Source organism: Coturnix japonica, chromosome 3, assembly GCF_001577835.2.
Source record: "Coturnix japonica isolate 7356 chromosome 3, Coturnix japonica 2.1, whole genome shotgun sequence".
NCBI classification, from domain to species: Eukaryota; Metazoa; Chordata; class Aves; order Galliformes; family Phasianidae; genus Coturnix; species Coturnix japonica.
In genome coordinates this window covers 12,382,058-12,403,529 of record NC_029518.1, presented here as the reverse complement: position 1 = coordinate 12,403,529, position 21,472 = coordinate 12,382,058, and the positions used below count along the sequence as shown (strand labels likewise).

At 38.2% G+C, this 21,472-nt stretch overlaps 1 protein-coding gene across 4 annotated transcripts in view; it reads left to right on the top strand.

Moving 5' to 3' along the window:
* The window catches only part of PLCB1 (phospholipase C beta 1), a 345,117-nt gene that overhangs the window by 271,364 nt on the left and 52,281 nt on the right, over positions 1 to 21,472 (top strand). For 3 of the 4 annotated variants that reach the window (XM_015857085.2, XM_015857086.1, XM_015857087.2), the window contains exons 24-31: positions 2,159 to 2,291; positions 2,715 to 2,768; positions 3,996 to 4,215; positions 7,823 to 8,003; positions 9,505 to 9,581; positions 9,673 to 9,762; positions 12,529 to 12,586; positions 13,542 to 13,628. In XM_015857085.2, coding sequence (XP_015712571.1) covers positions 2,159 to 2,291; positions 2,715 to 2,768; positions 3,996 to 4,215; positions 7,823 to 8,003; positions 9,505 to 9,581; positions 9,673 to 9,762; positions 12,529 to 12,586; positions 13,542 to 13,628 — 900 coding nt within the window. Of the gene's footprint in view, positions 1 to 2,158; positions 2,292 to 2,714; positions 2,769 to 3,995; positions 4,216 to 7,822; positions 8,004 to 9,504; positions 9,582 to 9,672; positions 9,763 to 12,528; positions 12,587 to 13,541; positions 13,629 to 14,104; positions 14,147 to 21,472 lie in introns of those variants that run through there. The other variant, XM_015857089.2, reaches the window with a different exon arrangement.

Below are 21,472 nucleotides of genomic sequence, written 5' to 3'. Positions count from 1 at the left end.
TTTACAGCATCTATTCTGTTTGTTTTGTAATATTCCCATTATGAGTTACAGATCTAGGTGGAGTAATGGAAATTAAATTATTCTGACACGTCTTATAGAGAAACTTGCTTATACTTTGCCAAGATGGAGCCAAACTGACTTCAGGTCTTTCCTCCTGGTTTGGCAGTGCAGCACAGATGTACTCAGTACCAGAAGAGGATCTCACAATCCCAGTACATCGCAACTCTTTTTCTCTTCAGAAATAAATATGCAGCCCATATAAATAAGTACTTGTATGAGTATGTATCTTTCAACATAGTAAACATACTGTCTTGCAAAAGACATGGAAACGTGTGGAAATATACTGGAAATATAAATTCTTGGGCTGGATTGCATTGTATTTTAAAAAGAGCCTAAAATGTTCTCCACCAGGGGAAAATCATGTTTACTTTACCATTCTGTGTGATGAATTATGAGAAGAGAAAGTGCTTTTTAATGAGATTAGATTTGCTTGATGCAGTGAAAATTACTCTTTATTCACTTCCTGATCCTGTCTCACATTTCTGCCTTTGTTTCTGAAAGCAGCTGTTTTATGTCCCAAACTGACAGGCTATATTAATAGCTCTCAACAAGCTGCAATGCAGCATTTCACATACAGATATAGAAGATGACAATACCCATTTTACACATAATGACTTTTAGGCTGCCTACTTGCCAGAAGATAGGAATCCCAGCATGATGTGTGTTAAATATTGATCTATATAGATAGATAAATATTGATCTATAGATAAATTTCAATAGATAAATATTGATTTTTATATATATGAATATATATTGTCACACTAATGGATTGCATCCTGTGAGAAATGTATTTTAATGTATTTTAAGGGGAGTTGAGGGGATTACCATGCCTCTATGTGTTGGTCACAGCTCCAGCTTTTGCCCATGACATTGTTCTACTGTCAGAAATGCTGGCTAGGTTATGTTTGTCCTTATTTTATTGCAGTCACCTCTGCTTTAAAGAAGTAAAGTTTTTGGCATTAGTTTTCAGTGACATCATGTTTCTGACTACAGAATCTCTCTCCTGTAACTTTGGTAGAAATAAGCTGTTGAGTCCATTCTTTTTGCAACATAGACTGCGTTGTGAGGGCCAAGATGAAGGAAATCTGCAGCAGGAGCAGCACAAAGCAGATCAAAATATGTTTTGTCTCAATTGATGCAGTGCAGGCTTATATTTTGCAAGTGTGGACTAATCAAGAGGAAAAAAACCACCACCAACTGTGGTATCCTGCCTCTGCATGTAATGTGATTACCATCAAAGACTGAAATGGGAGCAGCTGAAAGAACAAAGCCAAGACTAGCCTGAGACACCATGGCAACTGGCCCCTTGCAGGGATGGCAAGAAGCAGGGCTTGGTCATTTCAAAAGTAAAATTGCTTTCAGTGACCTTCAGTTTGTTGGGTGCTGGGTGCTCGCCCTATCATTTACAAACCTGATGACCATGAAGGAAATTGTAAGATGTTCAGTGCGTGGAGTAAGCCTGAGCTTTTAGGAAACTAGAAAGAAAGAAAGGATTGTAGAAAATGCTTAAATATTTGGATACCACAGGTGAATTTATGCAGCAGGATGGAAGTACTGTTTACATATTATCCTTGGAGTGTAATTACAAGAATGTAAGATCTTGGGAATCAGAAGGATGTCTCTGTGCTGTAAAAAGGGTGAATAATGATTGTGCTGTGGATGTATGAAATTTCAAAGTAATTTTATATGCTCATTTTGTTCACAGCAAGAATCTAAGCAGCATTTTTGTGCCACCTTCTCCATTATGTCTAGAAAAGCTTTGTGGCGGAGAACGGTGCTTTTCAGTAAAAAACAGATTTCATATCTGGTGCAGTTAATATATACTGTACTGAAAAATGTCCCTGATGAGTTATACCCACTTAAAGTATTTCTAAAGAATAATACATGCTCTATTTCTTCTTGAAATTTACCCTGCAAAAATGTACTGCCTGGGCTACTGTGGCTCTTAAAGGTACCTTTTTTTTTTTTTTTTCCTGTTAAAAGTAATTTGTAGTTAACATTTATAGACTCTTACAATCGTAAAGTAGGCTAAATTAGATCTAGAAAATTTTAAGGCTGTTAGTTGGAAAGAGTTATGTAAGTCCTCTTGTATTTTCAGGTGGACCATGGAGATGCACCGTCTGAAGCTAACAGTGAACCTAGGCCAACACCAGCAGAGAATGGAGTAAATCACACTGCCTCTCTTACACCGAAACCAGCAACTCAGGTTGTCCACAGCCAACCAACACCAGGTAAGAAGAGAAATACAAAAAAACAAACAAGCAAAGTAAACTGAAAATAGTCTTTCCAAAATAAGTCTGGGTATTAATTTTTATGTACTTTACATTTCAAGAGCAACATTTTATTCGGTGTTTTATTATTTTGCTTTTGCTTTTGTGGTATATTCTGCATTGATTTATTTTGTATAATAAATGGATGCTAATCCACAGTGCTTATAGTTTAATTACTGAAGACTTCATAGCCTTGTCCAATAGCATCCTCATAAATAAGACAAGTGTGGTGGTGGTCTTTGTGTTTCTTCTCTCAGATAATTAATAAATACTTGTATCAGTATATGTCCTATGTCACATACCATAGTTTAACTTACATTCACGTTACACAGTAATGGCTGTTGTTTTAAAGGAGTTGATATCACTCATCTCTTTTACTTCTAGGTTTGGTGAAAGCACCTGCTAAGACAGAAGATCTTATTCAGAGTGTCCTCACAGGTATTAAATATACAGATTATACTGTACAAATGATAGACTTCTTGCCAAGAGAAACTTATTTTCTGTGAAATGGACAGTCTGGTTCAGACACTCCTTTGAATGGTTGTGACTGCATTAACTCATAGAAAATGTACATAACATGTCTTCTTTCTCAGCGGTGATGCTATTAAATGTTTGAGCACAGGCTTCTTGAGATCACTGTTGGGTGACTACATGGAATTTCTAAAAATTATTCCATTGTTGCATTCTCACAGAAACTAACTGTGCACTGAATATTGTCAGTAGTATTGAAGCCATTTTATCTCCACTATACTTGCAGTGGTCCCATCTCTCCGACAACATTGAAATTACACTGATTACACTGTTAGGTTAAGCAAACTGACCCTGCTTAGCAACTGGGAATTCTTCATCTTGGAAACAGATTTTAGATCGCAGGTCTCCTAACTCGTTCGTTCGTTTAATTAATTTTCCTACATTTCCTTACACTTGATCTTTTGTGAGGTCTAAAAAGTAGTCTTCAGTCTGGTTTCTTCCCCTTCTGAGCTTTTTCTTCATTGCTGATTTGGAGTGAGCATGTACAAGCTGTGCTAGCAGACACTGAACTTGAGCTGTGATCTGGGTTCACAAAGCAGGACAGTGACAGCCCTGGATTGCATTTGCCTGCTGACCTTTGCTGGAGTGTCAGACAACTGACCATGAGTCTCCATCATGACAGAAGTGAAATCACTCCCAGAATTCCATAATGATACCAGGACAGCTGCACAAAGACAGTGCCCAGGTCAAGGCAGAAGGGCAGGCAGCTGTTTGTAAAGGCGGTTCATCATGCTGTGTGACCCATCCAGAGAGAAGGCAGACCTGAAGTGTTAGTGCAGTTCCTAGCAAAAAATACAGTGATCGTATCTGTGTGAGATGGTATAATTACTTGTCAGGCTGATGCGAGTCTTTTGCGTCTGAAGGGGATGAGGGAAGAAAGTACATGGTTTTTATTTTGCTGGTCATGTTGGTGCTCTTGGCTTCCAACTGACTTCCTACTCTTAATTGAATTTGCCATTATATTTTCAGTCAGGTTATCTTATTTTCAGAGAATTCTGCTTGGTTAGTTTAAGCTAGCACATTTCACTTGCCAGCTTTTGTTCTTTGTTTCATTTGAGCTGATAGTGATTTCTGTTCTGATTAAAATCATATGTTCTTAGAAAATTGATGTTGCTTTTGTTATTGTCATTGTAGAAGTGGAAGCACAGACTATTGAAGAGCTAAAACAACAGAAGTCATTTGTTAAGCTTCAGAAGAAGCACTACAAAGAAATGAAGGACCTTGTAAAGAGGCACCACAAGAAAACCACTGATCTTATCAAAGAGCACACTGCAAAGTATAATGAAATCCAGAATGACTATCTGAGAAGAAGAGCGGTTTTAGAAAAAACAGCAAAAAGAGACAGTAAGAAAAGGTAAATACAGTTTTCCTTCTTTTATGATAGACAATTAATATGGAGGTGACTCTAAAAGCTCAGAAGAAATCAAACAAGGACAATTTGTAGATAGAATCAAGTCGGAAGATTTGTAGATAAAATGATGTCAGGTTTTTGATATGAAAATCATCAGATAAAAAGCCCTCTCTGATATCCTGCTTCTCTGCCAAAAGTAAGATAAGTTGTTCACAATTTTAAAGCTCTTTTCCCATAAACAAGATCATACAATATTTATCTTGGGACTTTTCTTAGATCTCTGCTATGAGTAGGTGATTCAGCTGGAAGGGCAACAGCTGCCAGTAGTTAGGTGGTGAATTTAATCACAGATGGTGGCATTGAGCTTCCTCTACATACTGGTGCAGTTTAGGAACCAAAACATGGTGTGAAAGAACTGAAACCTAACAGGATAATGCATTTTACATTCCTAATCAGATCAGCTCTAGCATGTTTTATCACAATACCCCATTATCTCCCATCCTGACCTGCTTTAGAAGGAATATCAGTTCAGTACTGATTGAAATCAGCATCAGTACTGAAACTTCTGCCCCACACTTTATAATGCAGCTTTATGATGTAGGCCTTTTTTGCAGCAAGGAGAGAGTTTTGCAGTCGACACACAATCATCATGCTGAAAATGAGCAACTGATTTTCTCTAGGCAAGCACAGTGTGCTGCCAGGTGGTGGAGCAAGACCCAAATGTTGTTTGTGTTTAGAGCAAGTATTCTGAAGTTTTGGATGGCAAGCATTGTCTCCATGTTAGAACCTTGGAAAAAAAGTTGTGCTACAACAGAAATGATCAGACCAATAGTTAGGTGAAAGAAATACTTGACAATTAGTAGCATTTGTAGTTTAAATGGTGATTGGTCCTGACCACTTGATCTTAATGATTGCTTTGCTTTGCCTGTGCCTGCACTCTCTTTCTGTTCTGCCTCTCTTACTCAGTCTCTCATTGCCTTGTGTCTTTGGGTATGCCGATATCAATTTATATTATTTGCTTAGGTAATAAAGGGGTGTCATATTTGTGATTATTGGTTTGAAATGTTTGGCTGTAGGGACTCATTAATCTTTCCACAGTTCTTCTCTTATTCACGTGGTAAGGGACTGTGTGTTGCAAAAGATCATTCTTAACTCCTGGCAGAACAAATGCACATGTAGGTAGTGTCTAATACTGTTAAAACTGAATGGCATTCAGATAAGGATACCATCCTAATTTTTTCTTTTTCACAGGCGCATCTTTTTCAGTCTAGCACAATCTATTTTTTTTAAAGTGATCATAAGAAAAAAAGCCCTTTAAGTTTTGCATAGAATTGAAATAGCTGCAGCTCTTAAACACAAAGACATTGAATGAGTGTTTAAAAAATTTATTTGGTGCTTTTGGTAGGGACCACTGAAGAAAAATGTGCAAGCATGCTCTGGCTACTGCTGCTGTACTTTAATTGCAAGTGACTGTGATTCAGTCCATAACTTGTCCCTAGGAAGGAGCTTACTCATTTAATACCTTAAGGACTGGCTGCCAACTGCATACACAGTGATATTTATTTGCTGTATTTTCCGTCATCAATTTGTGTGACAGGTAGTGGCAGACTAAATAATACCATGTTACTTTTTTTCTCTGGCATATTCTATTCAACTTTTTGCAGAAAGAACAAACTGAATAAATAGAGTGACTCATCTGTCTTTGACTAGAAAGGATTTGGGTTTTTTATTTTGTTATGATCTGACCATAAATCATTCATAATATCAGGCAATAAAGTACTGCAGTCTGCTGCGTGGAGCCATCATAGTGATTTCAGAGATGTGTAGTTTTATGTACAGATACTGAGATATCTGAAGGTTAAAAAATCTGACATTGAATTTTTAAAGAGCAGGAGTGTGTATTGAAGGTTTTTCAGATTTGCAAGTACGTATTCTCTCAAGCAGAAGACTTTTTAATAGAATACTGTCTCCCAGGGAAAAAGGCAGGTTTTACTGTTCTAAATCACAACTTTAGCTGTTTACCTTCAACTGCAAAATACAAAGCACTTCTTCCCATACAAGTATGTTGTCTCTGATCAGTAACAATCAGTGTTTCATGCCCATGTCCAAAATTGGGCCAAGATTCAGTAAAGCCAATGTCTGTGGGACAGTTGCAGTATCTACTGAACACAAACACAAGTATTATGCTGGTGCAGTTTTGAAGTTTCAGTTTAATAAACATGTCCCTTAACAGACAGTCTTAGTATTTTAGCCAGCATTTAGAGACTAGCCCCATTTCTTTTTCCCAAAAATACAAGAGAAATAATCAGCTTGAAAGCATACAGTGTAATGGCATGATTTGGTAATAAATATTCATCAGTGCTGCCTTGTGGCTCAGTGTGTAAATTATCCCCACCTACCACTCTGATACCACTTAACCTCTTTGCAGAATATTCAAATACAATAACAGTACAAGAAATGCAAATAGGCTGCCTTGCTCTATATCCTCAGACTCGTGGAAGCAGCTTCACATTGTTTCAGTTGAAGTTATACTAATTGACAGCAACTGCTAACTTAACCCTGGAAGAGGAGATAGGCAGCCAGTGCAGCAAGTTCTCTATATTGTAATCTTCGCAAATGTCTGAGCAATAAACTCATTTTTTCTCAGTCAGCCCCCTCTGTTCAAAGTTCAGCTGTTTTGTCCATCTCATGCACTGTTCCTGAGGTTTCCCAGGCAACTGGTTTAACACCTGAGTACAGCAATAAACACAGCAGCCAAACAGAGACACAACATCATCATATTTTTAAGAATGTTTTTCTTGAGTTAATTTATTGCTGGCCTGAAATACTGCTTCTGCTGTTTACTTTTGCCTTGAGCAATTTAGTGTCATCATGTCTCCTTTCACCATTACATCTATACTTCTTCTGCCTTAAGAAAAAAAAATACCAACAATTTAGTTCTTAGTGCTTGCTTTTTAGCTTTTTCCTTACATTATTTTCTTTGCTCCTGTATGTTGCCTTTCTGAGGCTTATTCCCCGCTGGGATGTTAAGTTTCCTCCTGAAGTCAGGAGTCCACAGAGCACTTTCCTCTGTGTGTGCTATGCATGGTATTTCCTGAAGGGGGGAGAAAATACTAAATAAAGGAATGCTCCTAACCATTTTAAGCTTTTTTTGTAAATGCAGATGTAAAGTTATGCTTTTAAATTTATTGCTAAGCATATGCAAGGAATTCTGTTTTGAATATACTTAACATTCACCATTTTTGCTGAGGACTGTGAAGCTTTGAAATTCAAGTTAGGTGCCTGGAAGTGGGTAAACAAGTTCTGTGGGCAAATGTTTATATGGGAAATCTTGGCAGTTGTATTTATAGCTCATTTATACGAAGCCTGGTTTACCCCACCATGGCGGGTTTGTAATACAAGGTTTAAAAGCAACACAAATCCTATTAGTAACAACACTATTTTCCCCCCTAAAAGCTTATATTGGTGGATTTACCACAACTAAAATCATCATCTTGCCATGCATGTGATGCCCAGAAACTTATTGATGAATTATGTGTTAAACATGCTTTAGGTACGGGGCAGAACAGACACAGTGACTTTAAGCCAGTGCGTATGTGTGTCTTTACAGATCTGAAACGGGCAGCCCAGACCATGGTTCATCAACTATTGAACAAGAATTGGCTGCCCTTGACTCTGAAATGACCCAGAAGCTAGTTGAACTGAAAGAAAAGCAACAGCAGCAGCTGCTAAACCTCCGACAGGAGCAGTATTACAGTGAAAAGTACCAGAAGCGAGAGCACATTAAGTTGGTACGTTTGTTGCAGCCTCTGCTTTTCTTTAGCGGTCTCTGGGTTAGTAATGAAACCGGTGTGATATTAGAGTGGAGGGTGGCTTACTCTCTCTTGGAGTCTATTTCAGAACTTGGCTTCCTTTTGATCCACTGCAACTCCAAGGAGTTGTGTCACTTTGTCACCGACACCTCTAATGTACTTGGACGGCCTTGGATAAAAAGCAGAAATGCAGCAGGTTTATTATTACTGCTGTGGAACCGAGTGCTTACCTCTAGTTACATAAGCCTCAGTTTACTGCAGGTTTTGGATGATGTTCCCATTTTGTTCTGCCACTTTTTTTTTTTTTTTTTTTCCAATGTACAACACTAAAGAAGGCTGAATTAGCTGGAAAATAAATAGAAACACCATAAAATAAATAAATGAAAATAGTTTCAAACATTCTCCAGGGCATAGAATTATGCCTAAGAGTGTTCCTACTGTAGATGAATACTTCAAGGGGATACAGGTCATAATCTGTGTATGGTATCAGTCTGAGCCGGCTTGTGTTTTTACAGCTGGAGTTTGGCTGACAACTATAGCAAGATCATAGCCCTCTCGACTGCAGTAGAGGAGCCTGGACAGATGGCAGCTAAAGCTGATGAATGTTCTCAGGCAAAATAGAACATTTTTAAAGAGTGTTGTGAGAGCACAAACTGTTTCTCAGCTCCAGCCAATCCTATCTCACACTTTTTTTTTTAAATTATACAATGTTTTACCTTGTTGTTGTTGTGTGAAGGGGTTTTTATGCTCTGTCCTGCCATCCGAAAAGGAGGCGGTAGGAGTGATATGCCTGGCAATTGCTCAGCAAGGCCTTCTCACAAATCCTGTCCTGCGGATCATAGCTTGGAGCTGACGCTCTCAAGTGGTGCTCTGTTTATCATCAGTTGTATGTGACTCTGGTGTTACCCAGCAGGAGCAGCTCCAATGTTCGTTCATAGATGTGGTTACCTGTGCTGCAGAGAGAGAGTTCCCATTCAAGTAAAAATTGTTGCCTGAATCACAGGGATTTTACTTTTTATTTTTAATAAAAAATAAAATCAACAAAAAAAAAACAACAAACAACAACATTCTGAATCCACATCATTGGGCTAATACTGTGAGTTGTTCCTCATTCCAAAATGGGAAATGGCAGTTCCCAAAGCCAAGTCCCATTCTATACATAATCCAGCTAGGTAGTATCATGATAAATTCATTTTTAACACAAAATATTCAGATGGTTTTTACCTCAAAAGTCTGCTGGAATTAATATTTGTTCCATATTAAATCTCCCTTGCAGATGAGAGATTCTTTCTGATTTATTTTACAGCAGAGCCTGTTCTCAGTGTCTTTCTTCTTTTATCAAAGGACTAGATAGACGTGACTATGTATTTTCTGATTCATCTGGTTCATGTGACTTACCACAGATTTTTGAGGAATCTTAAATGCATGTAAGCTGCTTACCTAAAAATACACGTTTCTCTTTCTTGGAATTCTTTTTTAGCTCATTCAGAAGCTGACAGATGTAGCAGAGGAATGTCAGAACAGCCAGCTAAAGAAACTGAAGGAAACATGTGAAAAGTAAGGTGCTATTCCACTTATAATTGATTACCTCTTTTTATGGCTTTGATTTAGACTCGTTTTGAAACTAATTTTATTTTTTATGCTTTAGAGAAAAGAAAGAATTGAAGAAAAAAATGGACAAGAAGAGGCAGGAGAAGATCACGGAAGCAAAATCTAAGGATAAAAATCAAATGGAAGAGTAAGTGTATTCCTACATTCATATCCTTACATATTTTAGGAGGATGCAGGATTTTTCACAAGTGGAAAAATCAGAGAAAAGTCTCAACACTAAATCGAAGCTGGCTTTTAGTCAGACTGCAATACCTCACCAGAGCAGTGGAGTCTGCCTAACTTCCGCTGATATTAATTCAATTTCCTGGAACTAATCTAATCTGTTGTACCAACACTGAGAGCCTGCATGAGCTACAGAGGTGCTGATGTGTGGTACAGGGACATGCCTTTGAGTGACTTGATGGAGTTATTCACCAAGAAGCTGCTAATCTGAATATTTTTCCACTGTGTATGACTATAAATAGATGTAGCAACTTCAGTTCCTGAAGGCATTGATTTTACCTTAACTAAGTGTTTATCTTAACCATCTTAAAGCTGCTACCTAAGAGAAATAGCAGTAATACAGGGGAGGGTTTGCTCTGCTTTGTGGTCAATTCCCCTCCAGTGCAGTGCTACTGACTCTCCCTCAGTGGCAGTTTTTGTAGTGTGCACTTAATTCTGGTGAAATAATTGAGCTCTGAGGGTGTGGTGTCTGTGAACCACCAGACAGTAAAAACTGGAATTACGCAAGTTGGTTATGTTCTTCCCAAGGGTTCGGTATCTAGGTTTGTTTGTCCTAATTCATTTGTTTTGGCAAGCTGCACAAAAAGAAAATGGGACATCTTAATCTTTGCCTGTTTGCTGGGATATTATTTGTTACCAATCTTTATTTCAGTAACTCTGAAGAGGAATTAAAATTTCACAGAATCTTTAAGTTTGGAAAAGACCTCCAGGATCCTCTAGTCCAACCATCCACCTGCCATGAATATTTCCCCACAAAACCACGTCCCTAAATACCCTATCTAAATGTTTCTTGAGCACCTCCAGAGATGGTGACTCAATCACCTACCTGAGCAGCCTGTTCCAGCACCTGACCACTCTTTGCAGAGCAGTAATTTTTCCTAGGCCTTTCCCTGATCCACCAGGTGAGTCACTTGGTTGTAGAAGGAGATTAGTTTGGTCAAGCAGGACCTGCTTTTCATGAACCCATGGTGGCTGCACCTTATCATCTGGTTGTCCCATACGTGCTGTGTACGATCTCACTCAAGATGATCTGTTTCATAACCTTTGCTGGCGCTGAGGTCAGGCTGACGAGCCAATCGTTCCCTGGATCCTCCTTCCCACACTTCTTGTAGATAGGAGTCATGCTGGCAAGCCTCCAGTCCTCTGGGACCTCTCTGGTTGATCAGGAATGCTGATAGATGGTGGAAAGTGGCTTGGCAATCACCTCCACCAGCTCCCTCAGTGCTCTCATATGGATCTTATCTGGCCCTAAGAAATTGTGACAGACTGGGTGGAGAAGCAAATCTCTCAGTGCTTCCACCTGAATTGTGGATTATTCTGTTCCCCATCCCATACTTCCAGGATAGTGTGTAGAGTCTTAAAAACAGATGTAAAGAAGGCACTGAGAACCACAGCCTTTTCCTTTTCCTCTGCGGTCACGTTCCCTACACTCATATAATGAATAATTTAAGAATCATTATTAAATTTAGAAATATCTTATAAAAATGACAGCAAAATGAGAAAAATTTGGAAAAAAGAAAAAAAGGGAGAAATAATATGGTTAGAGCTGATAAAATAGCATGCACTCATAAGAAAAACGTGGTCAGTTGTTACAAAAATATCATAGCGGTGAAATCAATTGCAATAGTAAATTATTTGCTAGCTGAGAGGTTAATGAGACACTAGTGAGAAAGGCTCAGAAACAGACAAGAGAAAATTCGTTTTTGTTTCCCTTTTTGTTTTTTTCTCCTCTTTCCCAAGAACTTTCTTTCTCCAGGCTTTTTAGAGAGCCCTTGGGATGGGTAAGATGGGAGCAACATGGGAAACTTGGCTTTCCTCTGCCAAGTGACGCCATTTGTCCTCACTTTGGCAGTTGGACAGGGAGTAGTGAGACCTTCTGGTGAATCCCGTCTGAGTCACCCGTGCTGGACTATTGCTTCAATAAAGCTTTTCTTAAGAAAATTTGAAGGAAAAAAAAAATACAGAGAGAGGAAATGTTATGTTAATTTTTCATAATAATTTTTTCTAATTCTGCACATGACCAGTGATTGTGTAGCTACCTTGAAGCATCAAATTTTAATGCCATAGATGGCAATTCACTATTAGACAATTTTTAGAGCTCTGTCCTGAATCTGATGAAGTATCCACAAAATGTTGTTATATGTGCGTGTATCCTTTTAAAGTATCTTGTCTTTGACTAAATGCTATCTAATTGCTGTCTAACTTGAGTCACTTCTAAGTAATTCTTTCAAGTTGAGCTGTTTGTAGTTTACAGGGGTAAAGCTGTGGACTGAAGATGAGTCCTTCATCAGCAGTAGCATCTATGCCCTCACAGTTTATTTCACTGCTATACAAATACCACAATGTGGCAGTGTGTATCTGCGTGCACTCCCCTAGGCAGACAATTGGGCCTAAACAAATGCTGCTATCACCTTGAAGATATGGCACTACCCTATGGGGAAAATAAACTATTGTGAAGGAACGGAGGTGTTGGTGCAGTGTCTCATGAGGAAATCAAAGCCCTTCATACAACAGTGCTGTGGCCTGTTACAAAACAAAGCACAGCAAGGAAAAGACAAAATGTTCAGTGGGCAGGACCATACATTCAAAACATTTTGAAGAAAGCTGGGGGCATTAAAATATGTTGATGTGATCTTGTGATCTATTGTAACTTATTGACTGCTTTTTCCAGAGAGAAGACTGAAATGATTCGATCATATATCCAGGAGGTGGTGCAATACATAAAAAGGGTATGTCAGGCTGTATGTTTATTTTTCATTTTGGGTGCAAAATGTCACCTTTCATGATTTAGGTTCTGTTTTACACTACAAATTCCAAGCTTCTATGTAAGTGCTCCACTAGTACAGATTTTTAACAGATGCAGTGTAGACTTCTATTGACATTCCACTCAAGGAAAAACTGTAATTTCAGACATAACTTTGTAAGTTTTAGTAGGTAGGGTTAGGAGGTGGTAGTGAGGGCATATTTTAATAAAGTTGTAATTCTTTTTTTGGATCTGGTGTTTATTCATGGAAAATATACTCCGTGGTTTCTTTCAGGTACTGAGAAATGTCTTAACTGTGTGGATTTTTTAATTGGCGTTCTTTTTCATGACTGTAAAGAGTGCACACAGAACTCCTAAAGTCAATATACAGTTAATTGTAGAGTATATTTTAAGCTCAAATGGACTTTTGTACAGTTACTGAAATACATAAAGCATTCTGAGAGTACTGTAAATCGAAGTTGCAGAATTTCATTACAGATGTTAGTGTTTCTGTAGCTGTACATGTTTTACCGTGGGCTGACAGTACAAACAGCAGTGCTTTGAAGTGGGAAGTTGTTATGAAACTTATGCTGCTCTTGAATATTCTCTTAATTTTATCTCAGAGGGAGTTAAACTCAAAAGCTGGCCCATTTTTGCTTACAGAGGCTTTGATTCAGAAAACAACATAAAGAATCGGCAAGTGAAGTATGCTTAATTCCTATTGCGGTTAGGCATACACTTGAGCACTGCATGAGATGAAGCGCAAAATTTGCCAGCATGTTCATTTAGGGCTCTAAGACTTTTCTTCTGGGAGCAGAATTCATCTCAAATATCTCACAGGTTAAAAGCTGAAGCAAAATAATATAAACTATTGCCAGAGAAGGGGTGGGAAGGAGAAGCTATGCAGTGTCTGAGGTGATTATCTGCTGTTTTTTTTACAGCTAGAGGATGCTCAGAGTAAAAGACAGGAGAAACTGATAGAAAAACACAAGGAGATTCGTCAGCAAATACTGGATGAAAAGCCCAAGGTAAAGACTTTTAAACAGTATTTTTTAAACGATCTTCAGGAAATAAAGTATTCTATATAGCATGTAAGTTTATATTTAAACGCGTGAAACTCCATACACAGCACTGTGAATATTTTCTTTTAATAATCAGGTTGAAATAAAGGTAACTCAAACAGCAGCCTAGTGAGGAGCACCACCACAAGTCAGATGTCATAACATTGGGTTTATTTTTTAGTACTTGTGATATCAATAAAAAGCTTTTGGTGTAACTGGTGCTTCTGACCAGCAGAGTGTGCCCTTCCCTCTAATGTACTTTAGCAGTACAAAAACAAAACACAGTTTACATTGACAAGAAAAAGAGATATCTTTTTAGCATACTTGCCTCAGATATTTATGATAATTGGTGCGTTTTTGTGGAAAACACTAAGAGTTTTCATAGTGTTAGTTCCAAATATTCTATATTGCTTGCTGGATTTCCCCTATTTAATTTCGTACAGATGTGGTATCTGCATGCAGTCTTCTGAAACACAGTTCCTGATCCAAAATATTGTGGGCTGACTCCTGCTCCTAGTGAAGTTGGTGGTAGTTTTGCCAATGACTTCAGTGGAGAAGGTTTGGAGTCTTCTCTTATACGTGATTTTTCTGCAGGAAGAGTAGGTAACTGTATAACCAGACTGTCACGCAGAGACCTGTTTTCAGCAGAGCTCATATCCCAGTATGGTTCTTCACAGCCCATTGTGTCATCTCTGCTTTCATTATTTCTCCACTTGCTCAAGTACATGTTCTAGGCTTCACTTTAATTTCTTGTCTGTGTCTGCAGTCCTAATGTTTACGTGTTTGTATTACAACTTGGATTTCAGTATCAGGTGTCGTATAAATGGTGTTGTCGTGTCATTTCTGTGAATTACCGAGAGAACAAATTAGACTGAGGTCTGCATAGCTAGAAATTTACAGTAACTTGGAAAAATGACTATGTTTGCATTTCTGATTTCCTACTCTCATTTTAAAAATTATTTTTGTAAGTTGCTTGGAACTTATCGTGTTATGGGTATCTGGGTTTAAAAAACACACAGGATATTGTGGTTTGTATTTGATGTTACAGGATTGTGAGCTTCTCAGGCATGTGAACTAAGGAAAGTGGAATTTAAATGCTGAATGTATATCAAAGAATAATCCCGTAGTACTTCACAAATACTTGTACGCAGTTACGTCTCTGTGCATTCTTTTTAATTTGATGTTTTTCAAATTTATTGATTCACTCATAAACAGCAAATCTGTACTGAAGATGCAGGACTTGGGTTGCATTTTGAAAGATTATGGTGGACTGGTAGCATTAAACTCCTCAGCTGTCCATGTGCCAAGCATTAGATCATGGCATAGAGCAGCTCCAGATCCCTTGTCTTCCCCTGCATCTGGCCATCAGTCACAGCACTGCAGCAACCAGCACTCCTCAGTCAGTGCTCTCAGGTTCTCCAGAGTAAATCCTCTACTCTAACATGCCTAACAGAGTCTGGCTGCTTTTTTTTTCTTTCCTTTCCCATGTACCAAAATGGGCAGACTTTGCTGAATTTATGATGGTATGTGCTATTTGCTGGCACAAGAGGATTTAGGTAAAACATAATTTCTCATTTTTTACGGTGTTATTTTTTCCTTCATGTTCATATTCCATCTCTGTATTCACCTCATAAGCTTCCCTAGTGACAGGGCATGCAATATAGAATAGATCAAACACATTCTGAGATGAGGATCACCAGTGTATTTTATGCATACAGCAACCTGTCCAGAGACACTTTTTTAATAGGCTGGGCTTGGGTGCTTCAGTGTCAAAACGCCCATTACAATTTATGCTAGCTCTGTCAAAAGGGTTTTCTGGCAGTATCAACAACCCCTAAACAAAACGTTAAATATGAGGGAAAGAATTTTTAGTATTGTTACAGTAATTCCATTGGAGACAGATCGGCCATCATCAATGTAAAAGATAGTTTTTTTTTCCCCTTGGAAGAATTGGAGAGTGGAAAATGTTAGGCAAATTGTGGAAATAATTCTTCAAGTTGCGGTCCTGCTGACGTCAGTGTAATATTGACTTTAATGAGCCCTAAATGTCTTACTGTGTCTTTGTAAGTAATTAGAACATCTTTATGAGCGTTGTCAATATTGAGTAACATTGTCACATCTCTTTTTTCTGTATGTAGAAACAAGGTAACCATTTGCACAACCATGTTTAGAAAAGGAGAAACATCTCTTAAAAAGTCAGGTTAAAAAAAGTCCCAACTTGAGTGCCATTGTAGTGAACACAGAGTGGAAGCGAAGTTCAAATGCTCTCATGCTGTCTTTTCCTAATAGCATCATTGCCAAGTAAAGCCATATGTATTTTCTTTTCTCCTTTCTTTTTCTTTTTTTTATTTATGTGTACATTATCTACTTGCTACTAAATCATCAGCAACAGCTTATATTTTTTTCTCCTCTGTTCTAATGTTTTGTCTTCGTTCCTTAGTCATTAATACTACACATTAAGCTTGTCCTGTCTGTATCTTCTTCCCCTTGGGCATCTCTTCTACATGCTATGGAGGTACCATAGAACAGCTTTTTACACCACAGTACTGAATTCTGCACATCAGTGTGTGATTTTAGATTCTTCTTTACAGTGTGTCTGCCACCCACTCACCTAATCACAGCAGAATGTGTTGAGGATGGGTGTGCATCTCAGTTTTTGTCCTTGACTACCTGTGCATAACATTAAACACAAATCAGGTGCATTTCCTTCCTCCCACCCTTGCCTCCAATTTTATTGTAATTACAAAAATCAATACACATGAGGCATGACAAGGAATTAATTATTTTTCCAAGAATTGACTTGAGTTTCAGTAAATAGACCCAAGCCTCCTTTAATTGAAATCAGTGAGACTTTTGTTATTGAGGCTCACGGGCTAGAGTTACACTTGAATACCAACACTAACTTAGACTCTTGTGCTCTTGAAATCAGTCCCAGCTCCCCATTGCATTAACTTTGGGCTTCAGAGAACCATGGCCTTAGAGCCAGAGCTGTCAAGGGCAGCGCAGGTCGTGCACTTCCTGGTTTTGTAGCTCAAGTTCGTGTTTCTGCTTGCACTTCTGCACCAGCATAGCCAAGCCCGCCACATGGTGTGGGCTCTTCTAGCAATATGGAAGATGCAGTTCTGGGTAAGGCTTGATCTTTGAAAAATGGCACAACAGATCTGTAACAGAGCCACAGGCTGTGCAGACTTTATCACATTACATCTCTGTGGTCTTTATACTGAATGAAGATAATGTAGCTTTAAGGTAGAAAATTCCTTTTTCCTCTCAAAAAAACGTAGTGAGAACAATTCTTTAAAATTATAAATCAGTTATTGATAAAGGAAAAGGAAGCCCTCTGCTGCATACTAACTCATTTCAAAGAACATGCTTTTATTATTTCACGGCTTGACATGTGTAGTTGTGCCCAGAGAGAGCTGACACTTCTATAACCAATCAATAATTAATGTTAGCACTGTACCTGAAAAATGTGTGGCTCCTAAAAATGACACACAGTCATGTTATAGCAAAAATGAAACGATGTTCATTTTTTACAGTAAGCTCCTTCGATTCTAGGGTTTTACTTTCATTCCATCAGGCTGGGAAGGACCTCCAAGGTCTTTAATCTCAGGACTGTCTGCTTTTACAGTCGCATATCCTCTAAGCCTGTTTTTTGATTACTGCTGGTCAATGATTCCTTCCTACTGATTATATCTGAAAATTCAGTAAATGATTCCATAGATTTCAAAACAATACTTCTTGATTCCTTAAAATATCTTCGCAGAGCGTAAAGCTTGTCTTATGTGTTTTAGGTAAAGCTTTGTGTCCATCTTCATGTGGATAGTGGTGTGAAACAGAGCTGTTGCTGCCAGTCAGGTCAGCAGAATCACCTCTCACTTCTGAAAGTCAAGTACAGCAAATGTATTTCACAGCACTCTTAGATTTGATTTCAGTTAACCTCCAAGCACAGAGCTGCTCTATTAGCTCATCTGGAAGAGAGCCATTCTTAGGAACTTTGATGACTATTCCAGTGTCCTTTTAGCTCACTGCATAATTCACAGTAACGACTCATTGTCCATCAAAATCCCTTTTTTATCCTTCACACCTCTGTAGGAAGCCAAAATGTCTTTTGGTTTAGCTGTGTTTCAATTCAAACCTTTCCAAATGCATTCCAGTTTAACCATAGGCGATCATTCAAGAATTTCAGAGGAGGCATTTGGAGGAAAAGTTTATTTCAGTTTACCAACTTTCATGGGACCTTGCACTGGATTTGCTTTAGGTAGAAGTGATTTCTTCTGTTAATCTTTCAGTTTAAACATCTACGAAGTATAAAAGGAAATTTCTCTTGAATCCTTTTCTGCTAAGCTAAAAAGATTGATGGCAGTAACTGCTGGAAAAAAGTAGAGAAACAGCAACACAGAAGTAGGAGGTTTGAAAATAATTTACTGTTTGTTTAACCGCTCAACTTTGGGTTTTTCTGCTTGTATATTCATCAGAAGGGAGTAATAAAATGCTTTTCTGCCTCATTAAATGGGCAACAACATGGAGAAATGAATGGAATTTACCCTCATTGAACAACAAATATTTAAAAAGACTTTTTAAGTGCAAAGGTTTAGACTGAGATTTCCCAGTCTTCCTATGGCTTGATCTTTAAAGGACCTGGCATCTTCCTACTTCCAGAGCAGAGACTGCATTTACGTTGGAGGATGCAGCTTTCATGCAGCATTCACTTGAGGATCTTTGCACTTTGCTCAGCACCTCTTATCATCAAGTTCTAAGTGACAGTCAGTCTAATTATCTGATCAGCTTTGAGTGGTTTACACCTTGATATTTCTTTAGATGTTTTGTTAGTGTGGTTGTGAGGCAGTCCCCAGTTACAGAGTGGGTTGGTTTTTTTGTCAGGAAACAAGGGTTGCATCTTTTTTTTCTCTGTTTCTCCCAATGGATGAAGTGCAGAACTCACTTTCCTTGGGTCTGTAAATTGAGTGGTAAATAATCTTGCTTCACTCGTTAAAATGGAATAGGTTGACCTTTATCTTACACCAATTTGATGCCAATAAAACTTCCTTAAATTCTCAGAAGTGACTAGCTCATAAGTAAGCCTTAGATCAAAACACTTCAGTCCAAATAACAGCATGCTCTAAGGAATATTTTCAAGACCTTACTTCCTTGCTTGTTGATATTTTTTCTTCACTGTTTCACATTTTTAATGATCAGGGTTTTTTTCCAGCAGAATAAATGCTACAGTGTGAGCAATGAATATCAGGTCACAAAAGATGTATCTAACAATTTGAGGTTAGTGAGATTTTCCTGGATAACATGCTGATAGGTGAGCACTGTAATATTTTTTTTATTATTATTATTTCTAAGAAAAATTAATTCGGAGTTCAACTACTATATGTGGGCTGAATATATAGAAAAAATATATGTATTAAATGGCACAAATTTGGGACTTCTTCCTGAATGGAAAAAAACTCACTGATTTTCTTTTGTTTAATTGGCATAAGTAAATGAGTTCTTTATGCATCTCAGCTGAGCACATGGCTCATCTCTCAGATCACAGTGGTTATCTACTCAATTAGCCTTCCTGGCAGACCTCAGAAAGCCAGAAGCAGATTGCCATTTCCCCCCAGTGTCCAACTTCGCATGGTACAGCCCAACACAGGGAGAGGCCCCACCTCTCAGCATCTCAGAGGCAATGCCCCCTAGATTCCATCCTTTCATCAGCAAAAAGTACAGGAGCAATCAAGTCTGGTTTGGGGAGAGCACAGAGGTGCATTTTTGACAGACCTATTTGAGTTTGCAGAGAGGCATCCAGCTTTGCTTTTACTGATGACTGCAGCAGCACAGGCAGCGTATCGCAGCTATGCTTTTTTACTAGGGAAAGATGCAAGACTTTACCATCTTTGTAGCTTGTGTAGCATCATGGAATTGATAGATGGGAAGACAGATCAGCCCAACAGGAGAGGAATAATAAGCAATGAATGTGCTATTATTTACCATTAAGCAGATAAAAAGATGTCCCGTCCTCCCGTCTCCCTCTTCATAACGGACTACTGCAGTGAACATCCATCAAAGTGACAGAACAGACCATGTTTACTCGCCATTAGGGATGCAGTTTCAGAATACCATCACCACTTGCAAACAAAATCACTTGTTAAAGAAAACGACTTTGTATTTTTACAGTAGCTGATTTTACTATAATGCATTGTTACTTTGATCATCCTAAATGCTTAATTTGTGTTAGAAAGCTACTCAGTTAAGGGGAGGGGGGAGGAATTCACAAATTGCCATGCATAGGGTCAGCTGAGCTATGTAATAAAAATTGAAAAGTAAAAGTTATATTTTCTCTTTTGGCAGGAGTAATTGCTGAAGTAGACCTTACTTCTGATGTTAGGATTAATTAATGGTTAATTCTTCTTAACACAAGTGCATTTTCTATGCAGCAATGAGCACAGTGTGTTTTACCATAGGCAAAGATGTGATAAGATGTGAAAAATGAATGTATGGCTTCTTCCTGCAAGATCAAGTTCAGGATGATAAAATCCTAGACAGAGCACCTTGTCTCTGCATCGTACTGCAGGTAACTTAGGACAAGAAAATACCAACCTGGAATGAGCAGTACAGTATTAAAAGGCCCTATATCTGTTCTCTGTAGTCTTTTAAACCATTTCAGTCTGCAACATCCAGACCCATTCTCTGCTCTACAATAGAATGAATGAGTGCCAGCTGCTACTCAGTAACCTGTGTCCCTGTGACCTGCTCCTTTGCTCATTTCTGTTCAATATTTATTGCTTTCTGGAGCTGAAATTTTCTAGAAAATGGATGGGTGGCTTCAAAGTAGCAATTTCCTGTGAGAAAAACTACCCTGGTGTTAATGTTATCTGTGAAAGAGAAACAGAGGCCAAACATTTTGTGTCAGAATCTGTAGCTTAAGTTGTGCAATACTTAAACCTGCTAAGAGAAGTCACTGCTAGAAAATCAGTTGTGAAAAACAGCAAGTGTTTTCCATGGTAAACCTTAGAGAACAATGTAACCACAGCATGCTGTTGACTCCCCTTCTCCTTTTCTTATGTTATTCCACTGAGCCATGTAATAGGTATTCTAAATATATGCATTGTATGTATGCGTATATATGTTATATTTGAATGTGTGATGGCACACACAATTCAAATGTAGTGCTTCATATGGCATCTTATACACCTCCACATCACTCTCTGTCAAGGTGAGAGTGAACAACAAATACTATGAAGGCAGAGACCCGTGCTCTTATACAGCTGCATTCATCACTGAGCAACAACGGCAACATATTTGTTAATTATCAGATTTTCTGTGTAGCTTGACAAATGATAAGAGATTGAGTCTGACAGAGCTAATGGAAAAATGTTAGAAGAAATATTAGTGCTTACTGTGTAAACTCATTAGAGGGATGTTTTAAAATGCATGAAGTGAGGGAAAAATATGTTCCTTAATGAACAAAGAGATGAAATCACTGGTCCTGCAAAGATGGTTTTATATGCGTAGCTTTGCATATGTAAATGGCTTTTTAAGGCATTGATTCTATCCCTGTGCAGAATCAGCCTGCAGAACAGAGCCAGTAATGTTAGAGCTGCTGTGTATCTGCCCATGAGGTAGCAGTGCGCATTGCAGTACACATTAAAGATACAGGTTGCTGTTATTAGTACAGTCAGGAGAAGATGGGTGCTGAATTTATCTTACAGTACAATTTCAGGATGATAAATGTTTTAGTAGAAACTGTAACTTAAATTTCAAATGCAAAGCGAGACCTTAAATGAAATGCATTGACTAACAAGTATGTTGAGAATTATAAA